Here is a 26,124-nt window from a genome sequence, read left to right as displayed (position 1 = left end):
GTAAACATTATTATATAAATACATCGTTGCTCATTGTCATTGAAGAGTAAAACATTCTCACTTAGTGATACTGAAAATGTGTAGTTTGTTTGATAGTTGGCCAAATTGTTGTGTTGAATAAGCTGAAAGAGAAATGTAATCATGGTAGTGTCACTGAAATATATCTGTTAATATTCATTAGTGCATCAAACAGCCACTTGTGTAGTTTCCACCAAAATAATGCAAACGATGTTGCATCTTATGTCTGACTTACTAGTCTGTAACAACTGTTCTATCAAAAAACAATGAAAAAAGGGAGAAAGTTTCAATTCTGTTCAACTTTAATTCTAAAATAATTGCAGATTAAAGAATCACTCTTGTGTAAAAATAAATTCTCTGCATTAAAAACCCATTTTAACTTTTAACCATGACTTAAAATATCCTTCTTACATTTATGATTCTCATAGAATCATGGTGCTGCTTTACTTTTGCTTCAGTTATTTTGTTTGTATCAAAGTTTGCTCATATTTATGATTCCACTCTCCAGCTCTGCTTATTTTCTGTTTTGATGAAGGATCTTGTTTAAGTGACTTCTGCCTGTGTTCATAATTCACTTGTTCCATAATTTCATTAAGAATGAAATAGAACAAATAAAATAAAATTGTGAAACCTGTCATTGTATATTTGTTGCAATATCCGTTGAAACTTGTATATAAGCCTGTGTGCCATGTTAAGGGACAATCATAAAAAAATAAATAAAAAATGTAAAACACCAAACCTTGAAGTTTAAATGATAATGATGAGTGTGTGTTGTGAGTACAACTGTCAGTATATTGCAAGTCTTGGAAATAACTAATTATTTGGATTAATAGTGTTCCCACAGTCATGAACTTCCTGGAAAAGTTTTAAAATTAGAAACAGTGTTTTCCAGGTCTGGAAATGAATTAAGTGAACGTTTTAGAGCTTAAACAGAGATAGTTTTGAATTAGGGATAACCCGATGTGGTATCAAATGTGTCTGATATCACTTGTGTCACATAATACATGTAGTACACATTATTGTTCATTTACAGGTCAAGTTATTAACGTCTAACAGGATGCTAATCTGCAGAAATGCCAGGCAAGTGCACTTTTAATAATGTCTGGCTTTCTAATGAGAAATATAAGGTGTGGTTCAAAAGAATGACAGAGTCAACCCCCGTGGATGACTAACATGTTCCATTCCAAAGTCCATGCCTGTTATTAGGTAACCTGGGGAACCTTCCACAACAGTGTTGATCTGCAGTGTCGCCACAGCAACTGTGTTCACGGACAAGTGGTCTGTGTCATGTGTGAATGTTTTAGAGATATTCTACACCTATATGACAAACATATATGTGTGATACAAGCATTCTATGTCGCCTTTAAATCAGGGTTCCTACACATTATTACTAATTCATTTTCCTAGCTTTTCCATACCCTTTTCACAAGCACCCAACATGACTAAATTGAAGTACTTCAACAAAGGTTGGCCCCTATGGTGATTATACAGTAGGGGCCAGTAATGAGGCTCTTACTTTAATGTGCTAGCCCTATCACAGGTGAGGGTTTGATATTTGTGAGCATCTACCAAATGTTAGTCTTTGCAAGCAAGGATGGTTCATCGTCCACCATCGTACCAAACTCACAGACATTGTTTCTCATTGCAAAATTGGAAAGAATTAAAAGTTTTTCGCCATTCATTCACAATATTGTGAAAATATTAAGAGGATGCCATACATGAATCCTGTCTAGAAGCATCACTGAGTTCTCTGGGCTTGATCTTAATTGAGATGGAGTGGAAGACAGTGGAAACCTGGTCTGTGGTCAAGACAAGACCAGGTTTAATTAGAAAATGACGTTGTGAAAGAAAGATGATACCATTAATGCAGAGGCTTAGATTGGAATTTTGGAGACATATACTCCCATCAAATAATGTATTTCCCCATGAACTCCATGTTTATTTCAGCAGGAAAATGTCCGACATTTTGCATGAGTTACAACAGTGTGGCTTCATAGATAAAGAGTGTGTGTGAGTCTCATTTACAGCAAGAATGAGAAAGATTCCACATGTAAAACTGTAACAATTAGTATCTTCATTTCCAAAAAGATTAAGTGTAAGTATAAGACAAAGGTGTTGAGACCCAGTGTCAAAACATTTTTGGAAATTGGGTTTGAGTTTGATTCAAGGTTTGTCTTTGTGGTACACATATCTGTGTGACCACATCACACGAACAACAGATCTACAGAGCTGTGCCCAATATACTGTACAGCTTGTTGATGTTTGGATTGGAATGATGTGACTGAAAGTTAGTTTTATGTATTATCAAGCTGTTTGTTTTAACTCGAACACATTTTGTATGTAATGCTCAAGCTCATCTTGAATAAGCCTGGCACTTGATTGACATGATGCGGTAAGGTTTTTATTGAAGTATTGTTCAATAACACCTAAACACCCTGCCTCCTGCACCTGTAATTGTTTGGTAGACTCTGTCTCATTTGTAAATATCTGCAAAATCACTTCCTTTGCATGTTTTAGACTGAGACCCCCCTTGTGGTGCCATTTTAAAACTTCAGTCTTGTGAATTCCAGCATGAACTCAGTGTCAGCAGCACACCATTCAGAATTGAATAACATTCATGGGATGATCTTAATTTATCAACACTAGTGGCAGTTATACAAGACCCAGTCAGAACTTGGGTTTTTCTGCATGGATTTTCTTTCAGGTCTCTGGTTTCTTCCCACAGTCCAAAACATGGGGATTTTGAGGATTAGGCATATTGGGCACTCTAAATTGACCAGAGGTGAGCGAGGATGGTTTTTTGTCTCTATGTGGACTTTTGGGGAGGTTGGGAGGTTGTACTCAAACCTTTTGCCCAATGTCAGTTGGGATTCGCACTGCGATGCACATTTGGAGGATTAAATGGTAGAAGAATATAACAAATAAATTGCCTGACAGAGCCTGTTTTCACATACAAATAATGTTACATTGTTTCTGTCCTCAAAGACCAAACAGGCAGAATAATAACTTCCACAACAACAAAAATCAACAAATGTCAGACTGCAGCTTTAGGTGCTTGGCAACTTATTTGTACAAATAAAGCTTCTACTGTTACCAGTGTTGTCATTTGTGTTATTGTTATCCATCACTCCTTTGTAATTTACATTTCATAACCTCCTCCTACACGTCACATTTTACAATTTGCACGACTGTAAATTATTAACAATCATTTGTGACATTTTCACATTTTTCAGTAAATAAAAGATACTGGAAGATGTTGTGAAAAACATCTTTCAGTATCCTTTATTTACTATAAAATGTATTTATTTGAATATTGAATATTTAGTCCATATTGACAACTTAGACTTAACTATCCTTAATATTTCCAACAATTGTTTAAACCATAAGCACACAGTCAATATTATTTAGTGTCCTGTGATTACATTGTTACTCCAGGAAAACAAATGTGTCTCAATCTCAATATAAAAATACTTTCAAGATAATCTCCATGAAAAGAATGGTAATTTCAAGTGCTTCATACTCAGTACTCATCAAACATTTAACAGTGTGTTGTTAAAGGTCAGGGCTAATCCATCTCAGCTGACATAGGGCGAGGTACACCAACACTCAGAAAATATTTTTATTATTTCACTTTCAATTAACAATGGCAGTCATGCAGAAACGTGACATTTTAAAGACACTCACAATACAGTTCACATCAACCATCATATTGCCACAGGGAGGAAAACCAACCCAAACTATAAAAACTTCACAAAATGTATTTTTAAAATACAGAATTCTTCTCAAAAACAAGTGGATGAGCATCTTGTAGCACCTAGCATAAGCACTACCTACAATAGTGGTAGAGTGAGGAAAGAATATTTCACTGTTCCTCACTGGCTGTTAAGTCTCTCGTCCTGTCGTCCACAGACACTGTGACATCCAACTGTTTGCTGCAGGTCATCTTTGTTGCTTCCAGAGGGCTCCCGTCCTCCGAGGTGTCGTCTGTGATAATACTGACCTTGTGGGGTGTCAACAGGTACTAGGGACAGGGAAGAGATGATTCAGGCTTTTGTTCACTCAAGTACAAGTCAAATCCAAATGAAGGGAACAGTACAGGGCCAGTCCTGTGTCCTGAGGTGTCACTCACTATTAAAATAATAATTTTAACGGTTCCAATAAGATGTGAGTACACGGTGGAACAGCACCTGTTAAATGCTGGGAAGTCTCTTTTGCAAAAGCAAAACTTGGCTGCATACAGCGCAGATTATGAACTCCCTGCGACATTCACTTCACACCAGTGGTTATTAATGGATTAATGGAACGCTCTCTCTCTTCTCGCCCCCTTTGAGCAGTTCACTAAAGAGATCCGCTCATCTGATGCATCTGTGGCTAACGTTATTTCCTGAATTGCAGCACTAATGCGTCTTCTACACACAGAGGTTGAGACGGACCAGGGAACGAAAACAATATAGTGCGCTCTTAAGAGTCTGTCGAGTAAGATCTACTCTGATCCCCTGCACTTCATCGCGACTGTACTCGATCCTCGTCATAAAGGTCATTACTTGGAAATCATCCAGTCTGCGTTGGATACGGAGAGCCCACTAGGAGACAGAGCACAGCACAGATGCGATGTCTGTCTGCACCCTCACTGTCTGATATGTTCGATGAGATCCTCCTAAATATTTTCATAGTTTCTTAACTGATTTATTCTTTGAAGCATGAACATTAATCTATACAATTGCAATGTCTTGACTTTAGTGAGGTAAGTACACACAGTCCCAGCCATAACAATAACATTAGATTAAAAAAACAGTGGTACAGAATTGGCATAACCATTTCTTTCCACTTTGGAGGTGGAAGTGGCTGGTTGCTATGGGGATGACTTAAACCTTCAACTTGTTTAGTGTATTTGAGCTGAAAATGTGCTGAAGAGTACTTTTAAACAAAGAAATCATCGGTGCTTTAGCTCTGTACCAGAAATAATCTGCCTCAACAATGACACCTGAAAAGGTACAGTATATCACATGACCATTCTCAGTTCATTCACTGGTCATGCACATGCCGGTGTAAACAGGAACTTGATTCTCTCTGCAGCAGAACAGTTTCTTCTATTACAAACTGAAAGTGCTCTTACTGATCAAGTCATTCTGCTAATGACGGATCAGGAAGCGAATGAGAGAAAGACAGAGAAACTCACATCTCTATATCTAATCAGTATGACTGAAAGTCCTCCATAACTACACACATTTAGTGCTCTGCTAGTTCTGTGTACTTAGCTAAGTAGCCTACTCTAATTTGTATGTATTTATGTTTGAAACATTAGTCTCACATTGTTTCAGAAACAATGTCATGATCAAATCTGTCTGTCTTGTTGAGGCGTCTACATCTGTATGAATGCAAATACAGATCATTGAGATATATTCACAGCTGTGTCACAGCTGTTAGGTCACATGACTCAAATCTTCTAGTGTACTTCTGTCTCTTGCCCCCATAATAAACTGTTACTGGTCAATCAGCTGAGAATCAAAATATGTTCAAGCAAAGTCACATCATGTGAGACCATGTGCTCCTGTCACCATCAACTTTTAGTGCTTATTCCAATCTTCTAACTAGCCATTGGCACATTTCTTCCTTCCTTAAAAATAAAAAAGGTTTTCAGCAGATAATTGTTCACTTCTCCAGTTTCCTGCATTTGCCATTTAAATAGCAATGGTGCACCTGGTATTTAAAGGGAAGTGAAACTCTTATTGACTTCATTGATGTTATGCCCAAAACACACCTATGAATAATTCAGACCCGAAATCCAACCCCTTTGCACCTTGGGCCTCACTTTGCACTAAGATTATGCGTCAGGTAAATTGCGGGTAAATTGCGTCAGGTAAATTGCGTCAGGTAAATTGCGTCAGGTAAATTGCGTCAGCAAAATTGTTTGTTGGACGTGGCCTTATGTACTTGTGCCATGCACTCTAGATCTAGGTCTAAATCGGGCTCATCATATTTTGTTGCTTACCTTGAGACTTGACAGGATCTGAATTTGAAAGTGAATCAGTCTTTCAGCAAGTGTACAGCTAAATACATAGAAACATAGCAAACCTCTTTAAAGTGCTGGGGCAGTGCATCTTTTGGACACAGAATGTTGGAGATACTCTTTCGATACACCACTACGATCACCACCAGAGCCATCGCTGCTACGGAGAAGATCAGTGTCACCAACGCTGGCACCCAATCAGCTTCTTCCTCTGCAGGAAAATCAATCAGACCAACAGCAGCAGAAGGGATCAGTGTTTCAGTATGTGTATAATCAATATTCGTATATACTGGTAATTATAATGCTAATCAATTTGGAAGATTAAGATTTTGCCACTGCTCATAAACATTTAGCAACATTTCAATTATTAATTTGGCAAAATAATAGAAACATATCTCACAATAATGCAGTCATTTCTGCATCGTCAGATTTATGACAAAGACCCATTGGTTTAATGAAATGCCAAGTCTCCAAAATCGTATTACTGATATATAAACACACCAAGCTAGAATAGAATTGTACAAATTACAAATGATCACTTTCAAATCCAAGACAAACTGGCAGTAACAGAGTACATTTACTTGAGTACAGTACTTAAGTACAATTATGAGGGATCTGTACTTTACTCGAGTATCATTTTTGGGGAGTACTCATGACTTTACTCAAGTACATTTGAGAGGCAAATATTGTACTCCGCTACATTTCTATCCATAACCGTGAGTACCCGTTACTTCTTCTAAAAAAAAAAAGAAAAAAAAAGAAAGAAAGAAAAATCTCGGAAACCCCCAATTTGTTGTTTCCCTCTCAAACGTGATTGGATTGTGCAGGCGCCACTGATTGGAACAGCCTATCAGCAATCACCTTCAGCTTTCCATGGTCAGATAATATTATCATTAACATTTTTCATAACTCCATGTAGGACATAAATGTAAGCACTGTGGCAGTAGTAATGCAATATTTAGAAAACGTACTCTTGTATATAGATACTCAAGTACTTTTAAAAACAAGTACTTCAGTACTTTTACTTAAGTAGACATCTGACTGTAGTACTTTTACTTGTACTTGAGTAAAATTTAGCAAGGGGTATCTGTACTTTTACTCATGTAATGAAGCTGTGTACTCTGTCCGCCTCTGCAAACTGGTATGGCATCCCTAAGAGGGAATGAATTGGATCACATTGGAAATCACATTAAATTGAATGAACGGGACCAGTGCTGGATCAAACCCGTCAGAGTTTGTAATATAAATATTAGGGCCATCAATCGTTTAAAAAAAGAATTAATAGCACTATTTTCTGTAATTAATCGTGAAAAGAAACCTGAAGCTTATAACAGATATTTATATAAAATCATAGAATGAATGTAGAATCAACACAAAAAGTATATTTAAATTCAAAGACTGTTTTAATGGCTTTCTTTAAACTTTAAACACAGTGACCTGCAGTATTGCGACATCTTTCAACTTCCTGATTAACTTCCCTTCATCTTTCTCCAGAGAGTCACTGAATATTCAGCATTAGTAACGGGCAGTGTAATGTAAATAATTGCTGTGTTAATGTTCCATGTCCATGATTTTCCATCATCTCCGACTGTTTTATCCACCATCTTCACTTGTATGATGAAAACAGCCAGCAAAGACACAAGTTGTCTGGTTGTTCAGGTTCTTATGGGTGATGTCACTACAGTTCACCGCTTGGATTTTTTTTTTTATGAACAAAAACAAAAGTCTATTTTGGGACTTCTGCACAATTATTGCTACTTTATATCACTACTAAAAATGTCATATAAAATTAATCATAATTTTACATGACATTTTTAACACACACACACTGTAAGTAGGCAATATAGATGCCTATATGGCGTATTTCATTACATTACATGTCATTTGGCAGAAGCTTTTATCCAAAGCGACTTACAATAGGTTTCCACCGACTCTACTCGCCTTGCCACGGCATGGCACGGTTTAAGTATCGTTTCCACGAGCATAGTACCTGATACCAGGTACTATTTTTAGTACCTGCTCAGGTGAGGTACTAGGTAGGTACTATGCGATGATTGGACAGACTGCCAGCCACTGACTGGTCACTGAACTGTAGATCTCTTAAAACTACTTAACAATCCTAAAAACGTGGGTTAATCTCCAACAACTACCAGGGAAATATATATTTAACAGAGGAGTCTGGTGTATTTAGGGACAGCACCGCCGATCACAGACCGCTGCGGCTGTAGTCTGTGGAGTCTGTGCTCCGGAGACGTGTGGACAGAAATCAAGCCGAACAGTGCCGAACTGTAGATCAGTTAAAACTACTTAACAATCCTAAAAACGTGGGTTCATCTCCAACAACTACAGGAGTCTGGTGTAAAGTCACTCGTCACTCGTGTGTGTGTGTTGTGTATAAAACAAAGTCCACACAGTTTCACGCAGCCGTGCAGTGATGACTCCGCCCACGTTTAGGTACTTTTTTTGTAGTGGAGATGCAACCTAATCGTGCCATGCAGAGGCGAGGCGAGTAGAGCCGGTGGAAATGCGCCATTTGACTTAACTTGTTCCATGGTGGGCGGGGTCTAGGAACATAAAATAGTTCTTTGCTATATCATACAATATTATACACACACACATGCACACACACAAAATAAAAAAAGGTTATCACACTTACCATTGGTGGTTCTCTCACAGACAATCCCACTAGGCTTACTGGGTATGGGGTTCCTCTCTGTGTTGATTTGAACTTGGACACAGTACTTAGTCCATGGGTCCAGGTCATTCAGAACCAATGGGTTTTGCCTTACTTTGCTGATGTGTCTGGCCTGTAGGGGGTAACAGAGAAGAGGTCAGGTACCCGAGTGTGAGTTCTTACATCAGTGTGTACTTGTATTTGTCACCTATGTGTCTGCATATGCTAAATAACATTCTTTCAAGTCAGTAAGTGTAATAGCATGAGGTCATTGTGACCTTACAGGCAAAGCTCTTCCCAGTGTTTCACACAGGAACGATAATTGTAATAAGATGCACTGGAAATAAAACCACACACATAAACACCTTTTCCGGCTGGCTGTGCTTCCAGTAAGTGATGTTGTAAGTGGCATAAATGTACACATTCCTGAGTGCGGAGATGGCAAACACTGGATCTTTAATGCTGACTTCAATAGTAGCTCCACTGGAGATGACAGAGACATTGGGTGAACCAATGATGGCTGAGGAAGAAAGAGAGATCCATGGTAAAGTGATGTTCAATGACACAAACAAATACAATTCAGAATATGAAATCTTAAAGCAAAGCAAATTCAAAAATTCTTGTCTTCACAGGTTGTATATGATAGAAAATAGTGGCTGAGAACATATGAAAAAAAGTACATGTGTAAAGAATTAAGAGTTAAAAGTGAAAACTGTCTCTCTCCAGTAGTCTTCTCTAAATGTTTAGCTGTGTCTAAAAATGTGGCTTCATGGTGCACAGGAGCCATAGTTAGCGCAACTCCTCCTAAAACACGGTGTTGCTATAAAAACTTTAACTTTGGTCTCTATGGCATCACATTTATGTCAAAAGTCGGGAGAACGATAAAACATGCGCTGAGTGTAATTGCACTGTCACGAATAACACTCAGACATGTATGCGCATGCATGTGATGCATACCGGGATTTATTTATTTTTTATTTTTTTAAATGCATACCGGGATAAAGATTGAAGAAACTGTAGTATAAAGTATAAAAAAATGCTGACATTGTGGAAACGATAGAGGGTCGTTGATCACATCTCTAGTCCATAAAATTATTATAATGGATTTTTGTTAAGGTCGAAATAATGCCCAGTATTATTTTAAACAACCATGAAAAAACTAAGCTGTGTGAGTGCAGTGCAGCCACCACACTCTCAAAGTTGAAATCTGCTAGCGTGATTGGACCAGACTTTTGACAGTTTGGGGGAGGAAGCCAAGGAGGGCACCGGTCCTCTGATAATTGGTCATTTTCAGTGTTTTCAGTTTTGGACTGTTGACATTTAATCTGTATTTCCACTTTCATTTCTGGATTTATTTTTCCGGGATCTACATTTGTTATCTTTATTTTCAGTTTTTGTCCTTGTGTATCATGTCTTATGTTACTTCCTCTACTCCAGTGATTCCCAAAGACTGGGTCAGGACCAGTGTTGGGTAAATTATTTGGAAAATAATTTATAACGTTACAATGTTACTGTCAAATAAAAATAATCTGTTATGTTACTGTGTTACCTATGAATAAAAATAACTTGTTAGAGTACCCATGCATTACCAAACATGAACAGCAATAGTCCACTTAATAGCACATTTTGTTTGATCACAAAACCTACAATCAAGTGGGTATATACTATATATAACCGCTCACACAGGTGCACTGGATGGTGGTGGGGTATTAAAGTGGAGAACTTATTTGACATATTGTTGGCTGCAGTTCCTCCAGCAGTGGACGGCCCATGCTGAGCACACACCACCTTAGCAGTGTCTCTTCTCCTTATCACCAACGCGTTACCCACCCACACAACTATGCTCAGGACCCAGACCCAGATGGGTCACAGGAGATTGTTTTGGGTTCCCAAACTAATTTTCCCAACCATATTTATGCGTAAAAATAAAATTTTAATTAGATTAAGTAAGTTAGTTTAATTAACTTACCAAACATCGTAGAAAGTTTGGGAAACACTGACTTCCGTTGTGGCTTTTGCATTGGTGTTAAGTCTTTAGTGGATAACCACATAAGTTATCCAAATAGGATCAAACTTATGTGGTGTATCTGTATTGTTTGTCACTGAATAATTTGTGTTTGTCACTTTAGGCACACTAAAATTATATTTTGAAACTCTGTGATAAGTTTCAGAGCTTGCAGTGTCTCTGCCTGACAAGAGTTTGCAGAGTGCTCCTCAAAATGTTCACAGCAGCTCGAGAGTTTGCGCTACGATCCGCAAAGTTTCAGGCCTAGTACATTTTTATTGATGCCGTCATGTGTGTGAAAGCAAGCATTCGTCGCTTTTTGTGCGTACACACAGTTTATACATGAGGCCACAGAAGAAGAAAATCTGAGGCCAGGTTCCAACCGTGTAAGCCTTCAACAATCACGGTCTTTGTAAATTCAAAGACATTGGGAGGATCTTACCTTATCCCGCTGGTAGATATTTCATATTTTCATTTCATTTAAATTTTATTTATAATATACATTATGGAGACACTTTACAAACTGACTTGTCATCATCAGCTGCTGTGTTTAGAACATCAGGGAGACGTTTCCTGATCCTCAAGGACGATACACTGGTTTCATACCTGGCCTCTAAGTTTCCTTCCAAGTCTCTTCACAATCATAGCATTTCACTCTTCATATCATAGCATCAAACTTCAGTTTTAAATATAGATGTAGTTCTTAACAATTGCTGATAATTTATTTTATGTTCAGTTTCCTTCAGTATTTAAAAATAATTGAACGCTTGTGTGAATCTACTTGAAAGATAAAGAGTTCAGGTAAAGTGTCGCCAAGAGAAGGTGAAAGCAATAATCCTTTTAAAAAACAAGTGCTTGTTCAGTGAATTGATTGTAACAGTAGAATAAGAGCAGAGATTGTCTAACAGTAGAGAGCAAGAGAAACATAACTTAACACCAGTGGAAACAGGAAGTGGCACAATACTATACAGTATAATACAGTAGTATACTGTTATTTACAGTATACTACGACAAGGGACTTTTAAAAATGTACCTATCGGTCACAATTCCTGCATACAACCCATAGTTATGTTTCGTTGGAGAACAGTCTCACATGCCGATGTGTCCTTAGGCAAGACACTTGGCCCCATGATGCTCCCAGTGGCTGTGCCGGCAGTGTGTGAATGGGTATGAAAGATGTGTGATAGGAAATGAGCTGCACATAAATGCGCTGTATGAATGTGTGAGTGATTGCGTGTGAATGGGTGAATGGGTGAATGGCAAAACTGCAGTGTAAAGCAGCTTCCAGTGGTCATAAAGACTAGAAAAGAGCTATAAATACAGACCATTTACAATTTACATTCATGGACAGTTTTCGCATTAAAAGTCACATCACACTGAGCCACTACTCACTGTCTTTATCCAAGGTAATGCTGTTACTTTCCACCCAGGCAGAAGTCTCTGATCCCACCTGTGCTCGCACTCTGCCAGAGTACTTTCCGTGCTCTGAGATGAAGAGATGGCTGAGGCGAGTAAAGTCACATTCCAGCGCGGAGATGTTGACAAATCCTACTGAGTAGTCTGTGACTGACGTTCTGTGGACACACATTGTATGGTTGTTAGCAATGTGGCTGCAGTGCTTTCACTTTATTAGTGTTTGTGATGGATAAACCTTAATTCACTTTCAATTCAATTCAATTCAATTTTATTTGTATAGCGCCAAATCATAACATACATTATCTCAAGGCACAGTACATAGACAACATCAAGGAGAGCAGAGAACCCCAACAGTTCACACAATGAGCAAACACTAGGCATCAGTGGAGAGAAAAAACTCCCTCTTAACAGAAGAAGAAATCTCTGACAGAACCAGGCTCAGAGATGTGCAGCCATCTGCCTCGACCGGAAAATGGGGGACAGTTAATGTTTGAGTGAGGGCATTACATGTGTGAGAATGAATGCGTATGACCAGGGATGTGGATGTTAGTTGTTGGTTAATTTCCATTAAGAATTTCTCTTTCATTTGATTCATTTGTCATTCCTCCACAACTCACATGCTGTGAAATTATGTTTTATACCAGCAGAGGGCACACATAAACCAGAATCATTACTTAACTAGAAAAAGTAGGAGGAAAACAAATGACTTGAGAGAAAAAGTGATTTTTCAGGCACACCTTTGCACACGGTGGTGTAGTGGTTAGCACTCTCGCCTTGCAGCGAGAAGACCCGGGTTCGAGCCCCGGTTGGAACAAGGGTTCCTCCCACAGTCCAAAAACATGCAATGTGGGGATAGGTAAATTGGACACTCCAAATTGACCATAGGAGTGAGTGTGAGAGTGAATGGTTGTTTGTCTCTATCTGTGTGTGGCCCTGCGATGGACTGGCGAACTGTCCAGGGTGTACCCCGCCTATCGCCCGATGTAGCTGAGATTGGCACAGCACCCCCCGCGACCCTCTGGTGGAGGATAAAGCGGTAGATGATGACTGACTGACTGACTGACCTTTGCACATGCAAAAAAGACAGATACCAGTGACGCAAATAAATAAATAAATAGTAAATTTCTTTTTTAATAAACTATATCCCCCAACCACTCCACCCCATCTTTTTTGTAAGTACAAATGTTGAATATTGAATTGAACTGCTTTTTAAATGTGATATGTTGACATACTTTTTACAATTAAGAGTCTTTGAGCTTTGTTTTGTAGGTTGAATATAAAAAGGGATTTAATATGTAGCCTAAACAATGTGAAACATTGTACCTAACATATTGTATGAAACCAGAAATGAAGACATCAGCTGTAGCTGTTAACACAAACAGGTTTAGATGGTGGCTGTGCTAAGTTTAGTGTTGACTAGTCAGTCAGTCATCATCTACCGCTTTATCCTCCACCAGAGGGCGGTGCTGTGCCAATCTCAGCTACATCGGGCGATAGGCGGGGTACACCCTGGACAGTTCGCCAGTCCATCGCAGGGCCACACACAGATAGAGACAAACAACCATTCACTCTCACACTCACTCCTATGGTCAATTTACCTATCCCCACACTGCATGTTTTTGGACTGTGGGAGGAAGCCGGAGAACCCGGAGAGAACCCACGCACACACAGGGAGAACATGCAAACTCCATGCAGAAAGACCCTTGTTCCAACCGGGGCAAGAACCCGGGTCTTCTCGCTGCAAGGCGAGAGTGCTAACCACTACACCACCGTGTGGCCCGGAGTCAGCATCTCGATATTGTAAATTGAATATTGATCAAAATAACGTCACAATCTCGACCTTTGAAAGCAAAGGTTGAATCGAGGATTTAACCACACCCCAATGTGGTGTCCTGTCGGCATGCCAGAGGAGGTTTCAAATCAAATCAGAGATTTGGAGAATAATGTTGACTCACTTATACTCAGTTGAGTAGAGCAGGTTGCTGGCTGCTCCTTCAGGTGGACTCCACCTCAGCACCAGGTTCATGTTGTAGGAAGTCAAAGTGACATTAGTGGGTGTGCTGACGAATCCTGATTCCACTGTATAGACCAGATAATAAGATAAATGAAGTTAGAAATGTATTTGGCCCACTTTCAGGAATGGGTAGGAACTATTAAGTCAACAGGTCATACATATGAGGAGCTTCACATCAAATATCAGAATAGATCAGACGGTTGGTGTGTGAATGATTTGATTTTCTGAGTGAACCCAAAAACACAAACCATGTTAACAGCTATTTATGACTAATACAGACTAATCATGTACAGGCCAGTCCATGTTTTCTGCTGAATTAATTAGCAATTAATAATTGTTTTTGTTTTTTTAGGTGCTGAGGTTTGCAATATAGCTGCATCACATGATTATTTTCATTATTGATTAATCAATAATCAATTATTTTCTTGATTTATGGATTAATCATTTGGTCCATAAAATGCCAAATGTAGAACAATGTCGATCACCTCCAAATAAATGATCATGTTCTCAAATGTATTGTTTAGTCCACAAACCAAAATTATTCAGTTTTAATGATGATTTCTTTGTTATATGAAGCAAATAAACCAGCAAACATTAACCTGTTAAAAAAAAATAAATTCAGAGCTTATTTTAATTCTTAAAAAAAACACTCACCCCTGCCCCTAACTACAGAGGTCATTCATTATCTTCCGTAGTGAATATCACTACTGCGTGTATCACAATATCAAACTGATACACATTTGTGCCATTTCAAGCTATTTCAAAGACATAATTCTCCCACTGTGTAAACAAAATTCTTCTCCCATAGAGAAGAAATAAGCAGCCCACAACACAACGCAGCTAAAATCATGTTACTGTTATTTACATTCTTACAGTCTGTTAATAGTGTAGCAAGTGAAAAATAGGATGCTTGGATAGTGTCAGAATTTGATATCTGATCCAGTGATTAGGACTATCATATTTTCTCACACCTGAAAATCAACACAACATTTCCTCTGTGCAAAATGAATAAACAAAAAAAATTAGCTAGTTGCATTAAATTTTTTTACATTATCTATTCTTTCAATTCAATTCAATTCAATTCAATTTTATTTGTATAGCGCCAAATCATAACATACATTATCTTAAGGCACTGTACATAGACAACATCAAGGAGAGCAGAGAACCCCAACAGTTCACACAATGAGCAACACTAGGCATCAGTGGAGAGAAAAAACTCCCTCTTAACAGGAAGAAATCTCTGACAGAACCAGGCTCAGAGATGTGCGGTCATCTGCCTCGACGGTTGGGGTGAAAGGAAAAATGGGGGACAGCGGAGAGGTGGGGGATATAAAGGGGGGGGGGGGGAGAAAGGACAAGAGGGAGATGAGGTAGAGACATTAGAGAGAGAGAGACCAGGAGCAGATACACAACAACTGTATCAGGTTACAAGTTTATACAGTTAATGAGATCTTTCAGTCTTTGAAACCATGACTCTGTTTGTTCTGTGTGTGTGTGTCATCCTAAGAAGAACAGCTGCACAAATGTGTGATATCACCATGGAGCAGAATCTCAGAGTTAAGTTTCCAACATGTAAATTCATTGTCACAAAGAAGTATGGGGCAAAATGAGGAACTACACAAAGTATAGTGTAGGTTTTTCCCAAAGTGCTCAGTGAGAGAACATTCAGTGATCAGTACAGTCAGAATGTTGGCTTCAATAAAAGCACAGTGTCAGTATTGTTCTTCAAATCATCCTCCTGGTGTCAAAAACCACACGCAAGCTACAAAAAAGGCATCTTGATGTTTAAAACATGTCAGTAAGTCTTTACACAGAGAAATACAACACACAGAAAACACTGGTGGACATTGAAAGAGAGCGCAAAATCTCACACAAGTCAGGGAGGGCAAGAGAGAAAACACAAACATAGAGACAAAGAGGGAGAGAGGGAAACAGCGAGTGCGCGCGCACACAGACAGACACACACACACACACACACAGAGACAGGTGAAGTATTTGTAGGTCATTCTAACAGAACACTTAAGTACCTGTGGCTCTGCTTAACGCTGACAGTGTCAGAATGAAGGCGAACACACACGCTGACATGTTGTCCTCAAACTTCTACTGTCAGTCTCTGTGATCCAGTCCAGTCCAGCTCAGCGTGCATGTGTGTGTGAGTATGTTTCGTTTACAGTCTCTGCCGTGCATTTCCTGGTATCTTTCAGTGACTGAGTGGGCGGGATGTTCACGGAAACGAAACTCCTGTGTAACGCTGTAAAAGCCGAAGGGGGTGTCACCATGGATGTATTATAAGAACTGGATAGAGCACCGCCCCCTCTGCCTTGAAGACAATTTTACCATGGTGGCCACTCGTGGTACTGCAACAAAAAATACTCACGCGGCCCAAAAAGCAATTTTCCCATTGACCACAATAGTAAAAGAGACGCCTGTAAAACTGTACAAAGGACACTATTGTGTTTGTTCTATATAGCAAAGAGATGCATTGAGACTCAGTCTAGTCAAGGCTTGTAGCCACGTTTACTGCACTTAATTCAGAGGTAACATACAAACACATAGGAGAACCCAATACTCTAGCGACACCAAGTGGTTGCTCCAAAACACTACAATTTAGTGTAAACGTAACAATTGCTTCTGAATTAATCAATCAATGAAACTGACTGTAATAAACATGTTCAATATTAATCATTTGGAATTAACTATATAGAACATTTGAAATTAGCTATATAGCTAAGAAGTTATTCCTCTATCAGTCTTTGAGGGGGCTTGCGTATACGAGTGGGATAGCGTCCCTCTTTCCCGGGCATGTCCGCCTGATTTCCCACAAGAACACTGGTGTCGGTGGAGGATGTGGGGATAGTGGCGGGCTGACAGTCCATTGCAGAGGGTTCAGGTGGCGCTGTCAGCCCTCCATTTTCAGCAGCGGCAGACACCATGGACAAGTCTTCCTCCACAGTCAGTCCGAAGTTCCTCAGCTGATCGATATGGCGCCGCCAAACATGCCTGATCTAACTTCAACAGTGTAAGACAGTGGGCCGTGTCGTTCTTTTACTGTGGCCGGGACCCATTTGTGATCTCCTCTGTAACTCCTTGCTAATACACACTGTCCAATGGCAAAGTGTCGCAGTTTCCCATCACTGGCTCTCTGAGCCTGTCGGATTTGCCTGCCTTGGACAGTGCGTCTCTTGTTTGGCTGGAGAATGTCCTATCGGGAGCGAAGATGTCGTCCTAGGAAAAGCATAACTGGTTGGTGGTGGCATGTGTAGCATTTCTGTAGGCAACAGGAAATTACTAAGCTTTTGGTGTAATGTGATATGATCATTACTCATCAATCTAAGGCCTTGTTTTAAAGTCTGAACAAACCTTTCAGCCTGGCAATTGGTTGCTGGATGCCAGGGGGCTGAGTTGATATGACGGATTCCATTGTTCTTCAGAAATGTCTGGAAGTCCTCACTCGTGAATTGGGGACCATTATCACTGACTAGTTGCTCTAGAACTCCAGTTCTGGCAAAGAGATCTCTGAGCACTGTGATTGTTTGGCTTGCTGTGGTGGAGTTCATGGTGAAGACCTCTGGCCATTTGGAACATGCATCCACTACTACTAAGAAGTTTGTGCCCATGAAAGGCCCTGCAAAGTCCACATGAATGCGTTGCCTTGGAGATGCAGGCCATTCCCACTGGTGAAGTGGGAACGTGCTGGTTCATTTTGCACCTGCTGGCAGCCTGAACATTGCATCGCCACACGCTCAACATCTTGGTCAATTCCGGGCCACCACACAAAGCTCCTCGCCAGCGCCTTAATTTTAACGACTCCCAGGTGGCCAGAATGTAGTTCCTCCAAAACCTTAGATCTGAGGTTCTGAGGTATGATAACCCTTATTCCCCACATGACACAGCCAGTATTCAAGGTAAGTTCATTCGTACGGAGATAGAAAGGAGCTAAGATGGTTGTGTGGACTGTGGTCCAGCCAGTTTGTGTGGCCAAGTAAACCTGGGACAATGTCTGGTCGCGTCTAGTCTCAGCCTGTACCATTTCAGCGGTGACGGGCGGGCTTTCAATCTGGTTGAGGGTGAACATGTCTAAAAGACAGCCATCTCCTGTTTGTTGTTCCTATCATTCAGAGGCAAGCGTGACAGTCCGTCTGCATTTGCATGGTCCGCAGTCCTCCGGAACTCTATCTTGTACTGGTATCCCCCGAGAGACAATGCCCAGCGCTGCATATGAACAGCCGTGGTCGCTGGAACCCATTTTTGAGGGCTGAAAATTGACATGAGGGGCTGAAGGTCAGTAATGAGTGTGAATTATCTTCCAAACAAGTATTGATTAAACCTCTTCACCCCCCACACTAAGCCCAGTGCCTCCTTGTCGATCTGGGCATAGTTTTTCTCTGCTGTAGTTAAGGATCGAGATGTGAAAGCCGTTCACTGCCGTCATCCATAATGTGAGATATCACTGCCCCAATGCCATGCGGTGAAGCATCACATGCCAGCTTGACGGGCAGAGAAGGGTTGTAGTGCGTTAGGACCGTGGGTGATGTCACAAGCTTCTTTGCTTCTTGGAACGCACGTTCACAGTCCCCGGTCCACATCCATTTCCACCCTACTTGGAGGAGCAGATTCAGGGGATGGAGCACCGTCGCCACGTTGGGCAAGAATCTGTGATAATAGTACACAAACCCCAGAAAAGATCTCAGCTGTGAAACATCTTGAGGCTGAGGGGCCTTCAACACTGCCTGGATTTTCTCTTGACATTTGTATAGTCCGTTTGCATCAATGGTGTGTCCACAATATGTGACACTAGATTTGAAGAACTCACATTTGTCCCTCCTCGCTCGGAGTCCGTATTCTTCAAGTCTTTTCAGGTCTCAGGTTCTCGAGGTGAGCGATATCAGTGTCTCCCGTCACTATGATGTCATCGAGGTAGCATTGTGTGCCTGGTACCCCTTGTAACACCTGGTCCATGGCTCTTTGCCATATTGCTGGTGCGGAGGCCACGCCGAACACGAGCCTATTGTATCGGTACAAACCCTTGATGGTATTGATGGTCAAAAACATCTGTCTTCTTCCATTTCCATCTGGAGGTATGCTTCTGAAAAACGTTGCCCGCCAGACAATTTAGCAAAAATATCTTCAATTCTCGGCAGTGGATATTGCTCAATCAGAAGTACTGGGTTAACAGAGACTTTAAAGTCGCCACAAAGCCTAACTGTGCCATTTCTTTTCATGACTGGGACCACTGGAGTAGCCCAAGGACTCCAGTCGACTTTGGAAAGTATTCCATCGGCTTCGAGGCGGTTCAGTTCCTTCTCCACAACAGGCTGAATAGCATAGGGGACAGGCCGAGCCTTGTGGTATTTTGGTTGAACACCTTCTTTGAGTGTAATTTTTCACTTCCGTCCTTGAACACCATCGCCGCTTCATCCAGGATCTGGTTCAGCTTGGCCTCAGTTGAATCTGACGCTTTGGACAAAACATGCAGGCTCTTTATGGCACTCCAATCAAGCTTTAGCTTCCGCAGTCATTCACGTCCAACTCGTTCAACTCGCACTGACAGCACACCAAGAGGGACAACTTTCTCTCCTGTACAGGTTTTGAGGAGGGTAGACATCGGGCTCACCTTTACTTTGCCAAAAAATGTGTCATAGTCTTTCTTTGAGATTACTGAAACAGCTGAGCCGGTGTCCAGTTCCATTTTAATCACCTGTCCATTCATTTTTGGGTTAAGCCAGATCATCTGTACATCCCTTCCATGTATGCTGTGCAATTGCAGGCTTGCCAATGCATCCTCACTCTCACTATCTGATATTTCTGTGACATTATGCACGCGTCTGTTGCCTCTTCGATTGTCCTGGCTCTTGAAATCAGTCTTGCGTTTTTTTACTGCGACACACTCTTTGGATGTGTCCAGTTTTTCCACATTTCCTACATTGTTCATTTCTGAACCTACACTGAGATGATAAATGATAGCCACCGCACCTGTAGCATTTGTCCTGTTCTGACTGCCTGTGTGTTGTTCTCATGGCCAGTTGATAAACACTTTCGCTTTTCACTCCATCTTGCAGTTCCACTGTGTCTTTAGCCGCGGCTTCCATCGACACTGCAATCTCTAATGCTCTTTTGAACGTGAGATCAGCCTCCGTTAAGAGTCTTTTCTGGATTCCTTCATGTCTAAGACCACAGACTAATCGATCTCGTAGTGCCTCGCTCAGGGCATGTCCAAACTGACAATGTTCTGAAAGTCTTCTTAGCTCTGCTACATATGCTACAATAGTCTCTTCTTTTGTTTGATTCCGTTTATGGAATCGAAAGTGTTCCAATCCTCCGTGGAGTTATCGAATGCATCTAGTCTTCCTATGTATGATGCCATGTTAGCTACTCACGCCAGGGGCTTCGAATTATGTTGTCTTCCAAATTGTCCGTGTGTAAAGTCTTTCCCAACATTACAGAATGTCCGATTGTATTAAGTAGTTCAACGCTTTATCATATTCCGTTTTATCCTCGTCGCCACTATTGTGTTTGTTCTATATAGCAAAGAGATGCATTGAGACTCAGTCTAGTCAAGGCTTGTAGCCACATTTACTGCACTTAATTCAGAGGTAACATACAAACACATAGGAGAACCCAATACTCTAGCGACACCAAGTGGTTGCACCAAAACACTACAGACATCTCGAGATATGGACATAGATCTTTATCTACAGACAGCAGAAAGCCTCTACATCTTCTGCCGCCAACTAAAAACACCTTTCTTTTGACTCCTCGACTAAGACGACGACGATGACAAAAAAAAAACACTAACTTGTACATCGCACTTATGGCTACCACTTTATAGTTTGGCTTACTTGAAATGTTTAAATGCACTTATTGTAAGTCGCTTTGATAAAAGCGTCTGCTAAATGAAATGTAATGTAATGTAATGTTATATTCTATATTTTAATCAGTGGGGAACCTTCAGGGCCTTCTACGGCCCAACATTAATTCTGGACCAAAAAATATGAGTATTAAATATATATATATATATATATATTTAAAAAATCTACATCATTTAATTTAATGTAATACATTTAATAAATGTTCTCTCATCTATGTTCTAAAGTTAAGTTTACAGACAAGTTCCCATCAGCAATGAAAGGGTTACTGTCCTGAAACATGTTATCCAATCAGAATTGTCTGTCTCTGTTAGGCCCGGTTATCTGGCTCATTAATTGGTTAGGACTTCTCGAATCCCGGAGAAGGCTAAGCTATGTGTTTTGCTTTGGAGAGTGATGGGAAAATTGACCAATCACGGTTTGATTTTAAGTGGGTGGGCCAAAAACAAAAGATCCTAGGCCTTCATGAAGTCCGTACAGCACAGGTCTAACTGCAGACCACAGACACACGACGCGACACGCCCCCTGGAGTGCTGAGAGAGGTTGAGAGAGCGATGTTGTGGCTAGCTTGATAGCATCACCTTTGTCAAGGCAGCCTTTTACAGAAAAACTTCAAGTAATAAAAAATGGAAGTCCAACTCCAGAACTGGAATTAAAAGAAAAGGTTATGAAAGTGGAAAGGCATTTCAAGAATTCTAAATGTGTAATTAATTAATTAAATACACTTAATTAATTAAAGACACATTTAATTAATTAATGACACATTTAATTATTTCATGACACATTTAATTAATTAATGACACATTTAGTTATTTCATGAAAAATTTAATTATTTAATGACACATTTAATGAATGATTTAATGGTGTATTTATTTATTTAATTTTGGCCCTTTTGGTCCTCCATACTAACACTCCTATTAGGGAAAAGGAAAATTAACACATACACATACGGAGCTGTGACCGTGTGATGCACTAAGACCTGCTCTCACTTCACCACTGATTCCTGGGGAGGCTGCTTGTCTTATAGTTACTATCGGTCAGTCTTGTATAAAGTACTTGAAAGCGATCCTTGAGCAAAAGTGCAAGTATCTTACCAGAAAATGACTGGTAGAAGTTAAAGTCACCTTTAAGTATATTATTTAAAAGTCTTACAGTACCTGACATTTATTGTACTTATTGTATCAAAAGTCATTTTCTGATATAAAATGTACTTAAGTATTAGAAGTAAGAGCCTTGATAATTCTACACTACGCCAGTTACAGAGAACATACAAATCAACTATTTATCAAATCAAAAATACTCAAATTATATGACTTAATAAAATACCGCACAGTGCAGATGATGTACAGGGCTGCCAACAAAAGCCTCCCTCACAATCTACAGATATTATTCCTGACCAGAGGGGAGGGACACAATCTAAGAGCGAACATGATGTTCAGGCAGAGAAGGGTAAGAACTACATTAAAATCCTTTACCGTATCGGTCACGGGTGTCAGTCAGTGGAATAATCTGGATGAGGAGATAAAAAAATCAGCAAAACGGAGTGCATTTAAAAAAAAGTATGTAGAGATGACTATTAACTGATACAGAATGACCCAGGAGGAAAGTAAAAGTATTTAAATAAAATGAGCAATTACAATTTTGAATATGACATTTGTTGTGGCCTCTTAACCATAAAAACATAATAGGTACAGGCGAACAACTTCAAACAGAGCCGGCATAAGGAACTAAGCGTGGCCACCAGGGCCCCCCAAGAGCAATTAACTTTTTAAAAAAAAATCAAAAATCAATTACTCTTATTTTTATTTTTTTTTGCGTGATAACACACATCAGTGTCCTTGAGGGAAAAAAGCAGTGAAACGTAGTGAATGTAAGTTGAGACTTTAGTTGGACTGTGTGAGAGAGAAAACAGCCGTCGCTCGGTCGTGTCATGTTGTACAAATGCTGTTTTATTTGGTTTGGTTTTAATTTGGACTCTCGTGAAGAGAAAAAAGTCAACTTTTATGTTGCGTTTGTGATGCTGTGGAAGTCTTTGTGGAAGTGGGGATGGGAGGACACGGCAGCTGCGGGAAACATGTTTGCTACAAAGTAAAACCAGCCGTTTCTTCTTCTTCTACTTTTTCACCTACGGTAAAAAAACATTGCTCTTTCATTTTCTCCATTACTGCATAAGTTTCCCTTTTGAAATCGCACCATGCCCCACCCCTCGAAAAATCCCACCACACCATGATGACTACCAGGGCCGTCCCGAGGCATAAGTGAACTAAGGGCCTGCTAGCCACAAGGGGGCCCCCAATCGAGTGTTTTTTTTTTTTTGAAGCATATTAAATAACTTAAACAAGTGATGATTTAATGAATGAATTAATTAATTAATTTTTCAATTTAACTTCAGTAAACCATACTTAGTGCTTCACTTTGAATATGAAAGTTTAAAATAAATCTTAATAATAAGTCAAAAAGCAAAAGGCTATGAATCTGAACAAATTTATTTTTTTTAGGAGGACACCCAGATCCCCCTTCCTGTGTGCACCCACTCAACAAATAGGGTGGTCATAATGTATTATTATATTATATTATGTTACAATTGATAATAAACATTATAGTGCAAAATATATAGTCGATACTACAAAAAAGTACCTACTTAACGTGGGCGGAGTCATCACTGCACGGCTGCTTGAAACTGCGGTGACTTTGTTTTATAAGCAACACACACACATGAGTGACTTGTGACTTTACACCAGACTCCTGGTTGTTGTTGGAGATTAACCCACGTTTTTAGCATTATTAAGTAGTTTTAACTGATCTACAGTTCGGTACGGTTTGGCTTGATATTTTTAGGCTCTTAGTAGACCAGGCATAGACCTTTCACACTGGCAGAACCATGTGCAGGTTTGGTTTCCCAAACTGTGTGCCCAGAAAAAAGACAATCATTTTTAAATGTGAGCCTGAGCCGAAACACCGTTGCTGACCGTGTGCGTCACCTTGCTGCCAATCTCCAACAACAGCTGGTGGGAAAGGGAAAAAAATTCCTCGCACACTTCCTTGGTGTGGATGAGAGCACCAACACTTCTGATACTGCCCAGCTGTCAATTTTCATCCGTGGAGAAGACAAAAAAGTTTTTGGGATTACACTCAATGCATGGCACAACGGGGAAAGATCTCTTTGAAGAGCTGTTTAAATGTGTAAATAAAATGGGGCTGCCATAGGATAAACTTGTTGCACTGACAACAGATGTGCGGTCAAAAGAGTGGTTTATCATCACCATCATTATTATTATTATCCTATAATTAAAAGTCGATATCAGTATAAATGACATTGCAGTTCTAAAAACCTGTCATCGCTGCTAGTTAACTTTATTCAAGCCAAACATTTAAATCACTGCCAATTCAAGTCTTTTCTGCTGTTAAGTCCAGAATATGGTGACTTGCCCTATCACACAGAGGTGCGATGGCTAAGCCAAAGGTGCTGGAAAGATTTTTCAAGTTGCGTGAGGAGATCTTTGAGTTCATGGTAAGCAAAGGGAGTGACACAACAGAGCTCCGAAATAAAAAGTTTCCGTGTGAAGTTGTGTTTCTGTGTGACATCACGAGCCACCTGAATGTGCAAAGCCAGTAATCCATTTGCAGCTGATGTGGAAAGTGCTCCATCAAACCTCCAAATGGAGCTGATTGAGCTCCAATGCAGTGACACAGGCCAAATATGAGTCTGTGGGCGCTGCAGAGTTTCCACGTTTCATCCCTGACACAATGCCCCAGCTGCGCTCAGGCTGCTCAAACGCTCTCTGCTTGGCAGCACCTACTTAAACAATAAACAAAACTTCACACAGGAGTCGTCTTACTGATGAACACCTTCACTCAACCCTGAGTATTTCCTCAGCTCAGAGCCTGACCCCAGACAGTGATGAACTTGTATCCAAGATGAGACACCAAGCATGTGGCTCAGACTAGTGAGCATTACAGAGAAGCAAACAGTGCTTTGACACATTTTCAGTTTTTAATAGTTTCATTTTTTAATTTTTTTCTTTTGCTATTACAGTACGTTTTATTTTTATTTTAAGTAAATTACTTTTGGCTGTTGTTTGCCAGTAGAAAATGTTTTCATATTTTTATTTATTTATTATTTCATAATTTATGCTCTTTTATAGGCAATAATATATAGGCATTGTTAATTCCAGGTTCAATGTGTGCAATAAGTTTGTTTAAATAAGTTTTCAATAAAACGTTGAACCCTTGTAGCATTTTTTTAATTTCGGGCCCACTGTATTTCAGTTTGACACCCCTGTTCTAAGCACTTGTCCTTATTCTTTGAAGTTGATATCATACAGTGTAATTTGGCTACTACAATTGGTCATGATGTAATTTCAAGTTCATAATTGTGTATCTTCAATTTCATCTACACATTAAGTATGATTTCAATCAGTTACTTATTTCCCAGTTGTTGTAGTCACATGACTCTGTCTCTGTATAAATAATACCTTCTAATATGTATTGAATGTAAACTGCGGCTGGACCCCAGTATGCTGCTGTTCTTCAATTCATGTAAGATATGGTGTAACTTCAACACTTGTCTGGTTTTTTTTTCCAGTCTTCGTCTTGTCTCAACTTGGTCTTGGTATTGTCTTGGTCTCGGTTTAGGTGGTCTTGACTACAAGTCTATACTCCATACAACTCTTCTCAAGCACATTATACTTTATTTCCCCTTAGGTTATCAGCTGTCTGACTTTCATACAGGTGGAGACCAAATTTTTTCTAGTTTCTGCAATCACCATTTAATTTTAGTCCAGATACCACTTCCATGATGACGTAAAGGAGAAGAAATGTCAGCATATTTCATTCTATGTAAATTTAAAGAACAGGCCTATGAACCAAAAAGTCACATTTTCACCTGGTCAATGAAACCAGTAACCACATGAATGGAAGAAAAGTGCTGGACAACAGAGTTCAAAGAATCTACATTAATGCTTTACAGTAATAATACACATACTAATAGCTCAGTAATAATATGAACACAAGGTTATCATTTTTGCTCTTGTCAGGTTGAGATATTTCTTCAGTTATTCTTTGGGTTTAATACTTTAATTAAGCTTCATGAAGATGCTGGTAATAAACTCTGCACCAGTG

The 26,124-nt window shown here is 39.8% G+C and overlaps 1 protein-coding gene across 1 annotated transcript; it reads right to left on the bottom strand.

Moving 5' to 3' along the window:
• Positions 1-3,623: 3,623 nt before the first annotated feature.
• Positions 3,624-16,356, bottom strand: LOC131475751 (interleukin-10 receptor subunit beta-like). Its single transcript, XM_058654068.1, has 7 exons — positions 16,165-16,356; positions 14,079-14,202; positions 12,100-12,281; positions 9,068-9,222; positions 8,685-8,835; positions 6,094-6,239; positions 3,624-4,039 (listed from the first exon to the last, which is right to left on the bottom strand). Exons 1-7 carry the CDS (start codon positions 16,220-16,222, stop codon positions 3,881-3,883), a joined length of 975 nt encoding a protein of 324 aa, XP_058510051.1. The 5' UTR covers positions 16,223-16,356; the 3' UTR covers positions 3,624-3,880.
• Between the last annotated feature and the right edge of the window lie 9,768 nt (positions 16,357-26,124).

The sequence above is a fragment of the Solea solea genome, chromosome 2 (genome assembly GCF_958295425.1).
Source record: "Solea solea chromosome 2, fSolSol10.1, whole genome shotgun sequence".
NCBI lineage: Eukaryota > Metazoa > Chordata > Actinopteri > Pleuronectiformes > Soleidae > Solea > Solea solea.
The sequence above is the reverse complement of the archived record's forward strand: the minus strand, read 5'-3'. Positions and strand labels throughout refer to the sequence as shown.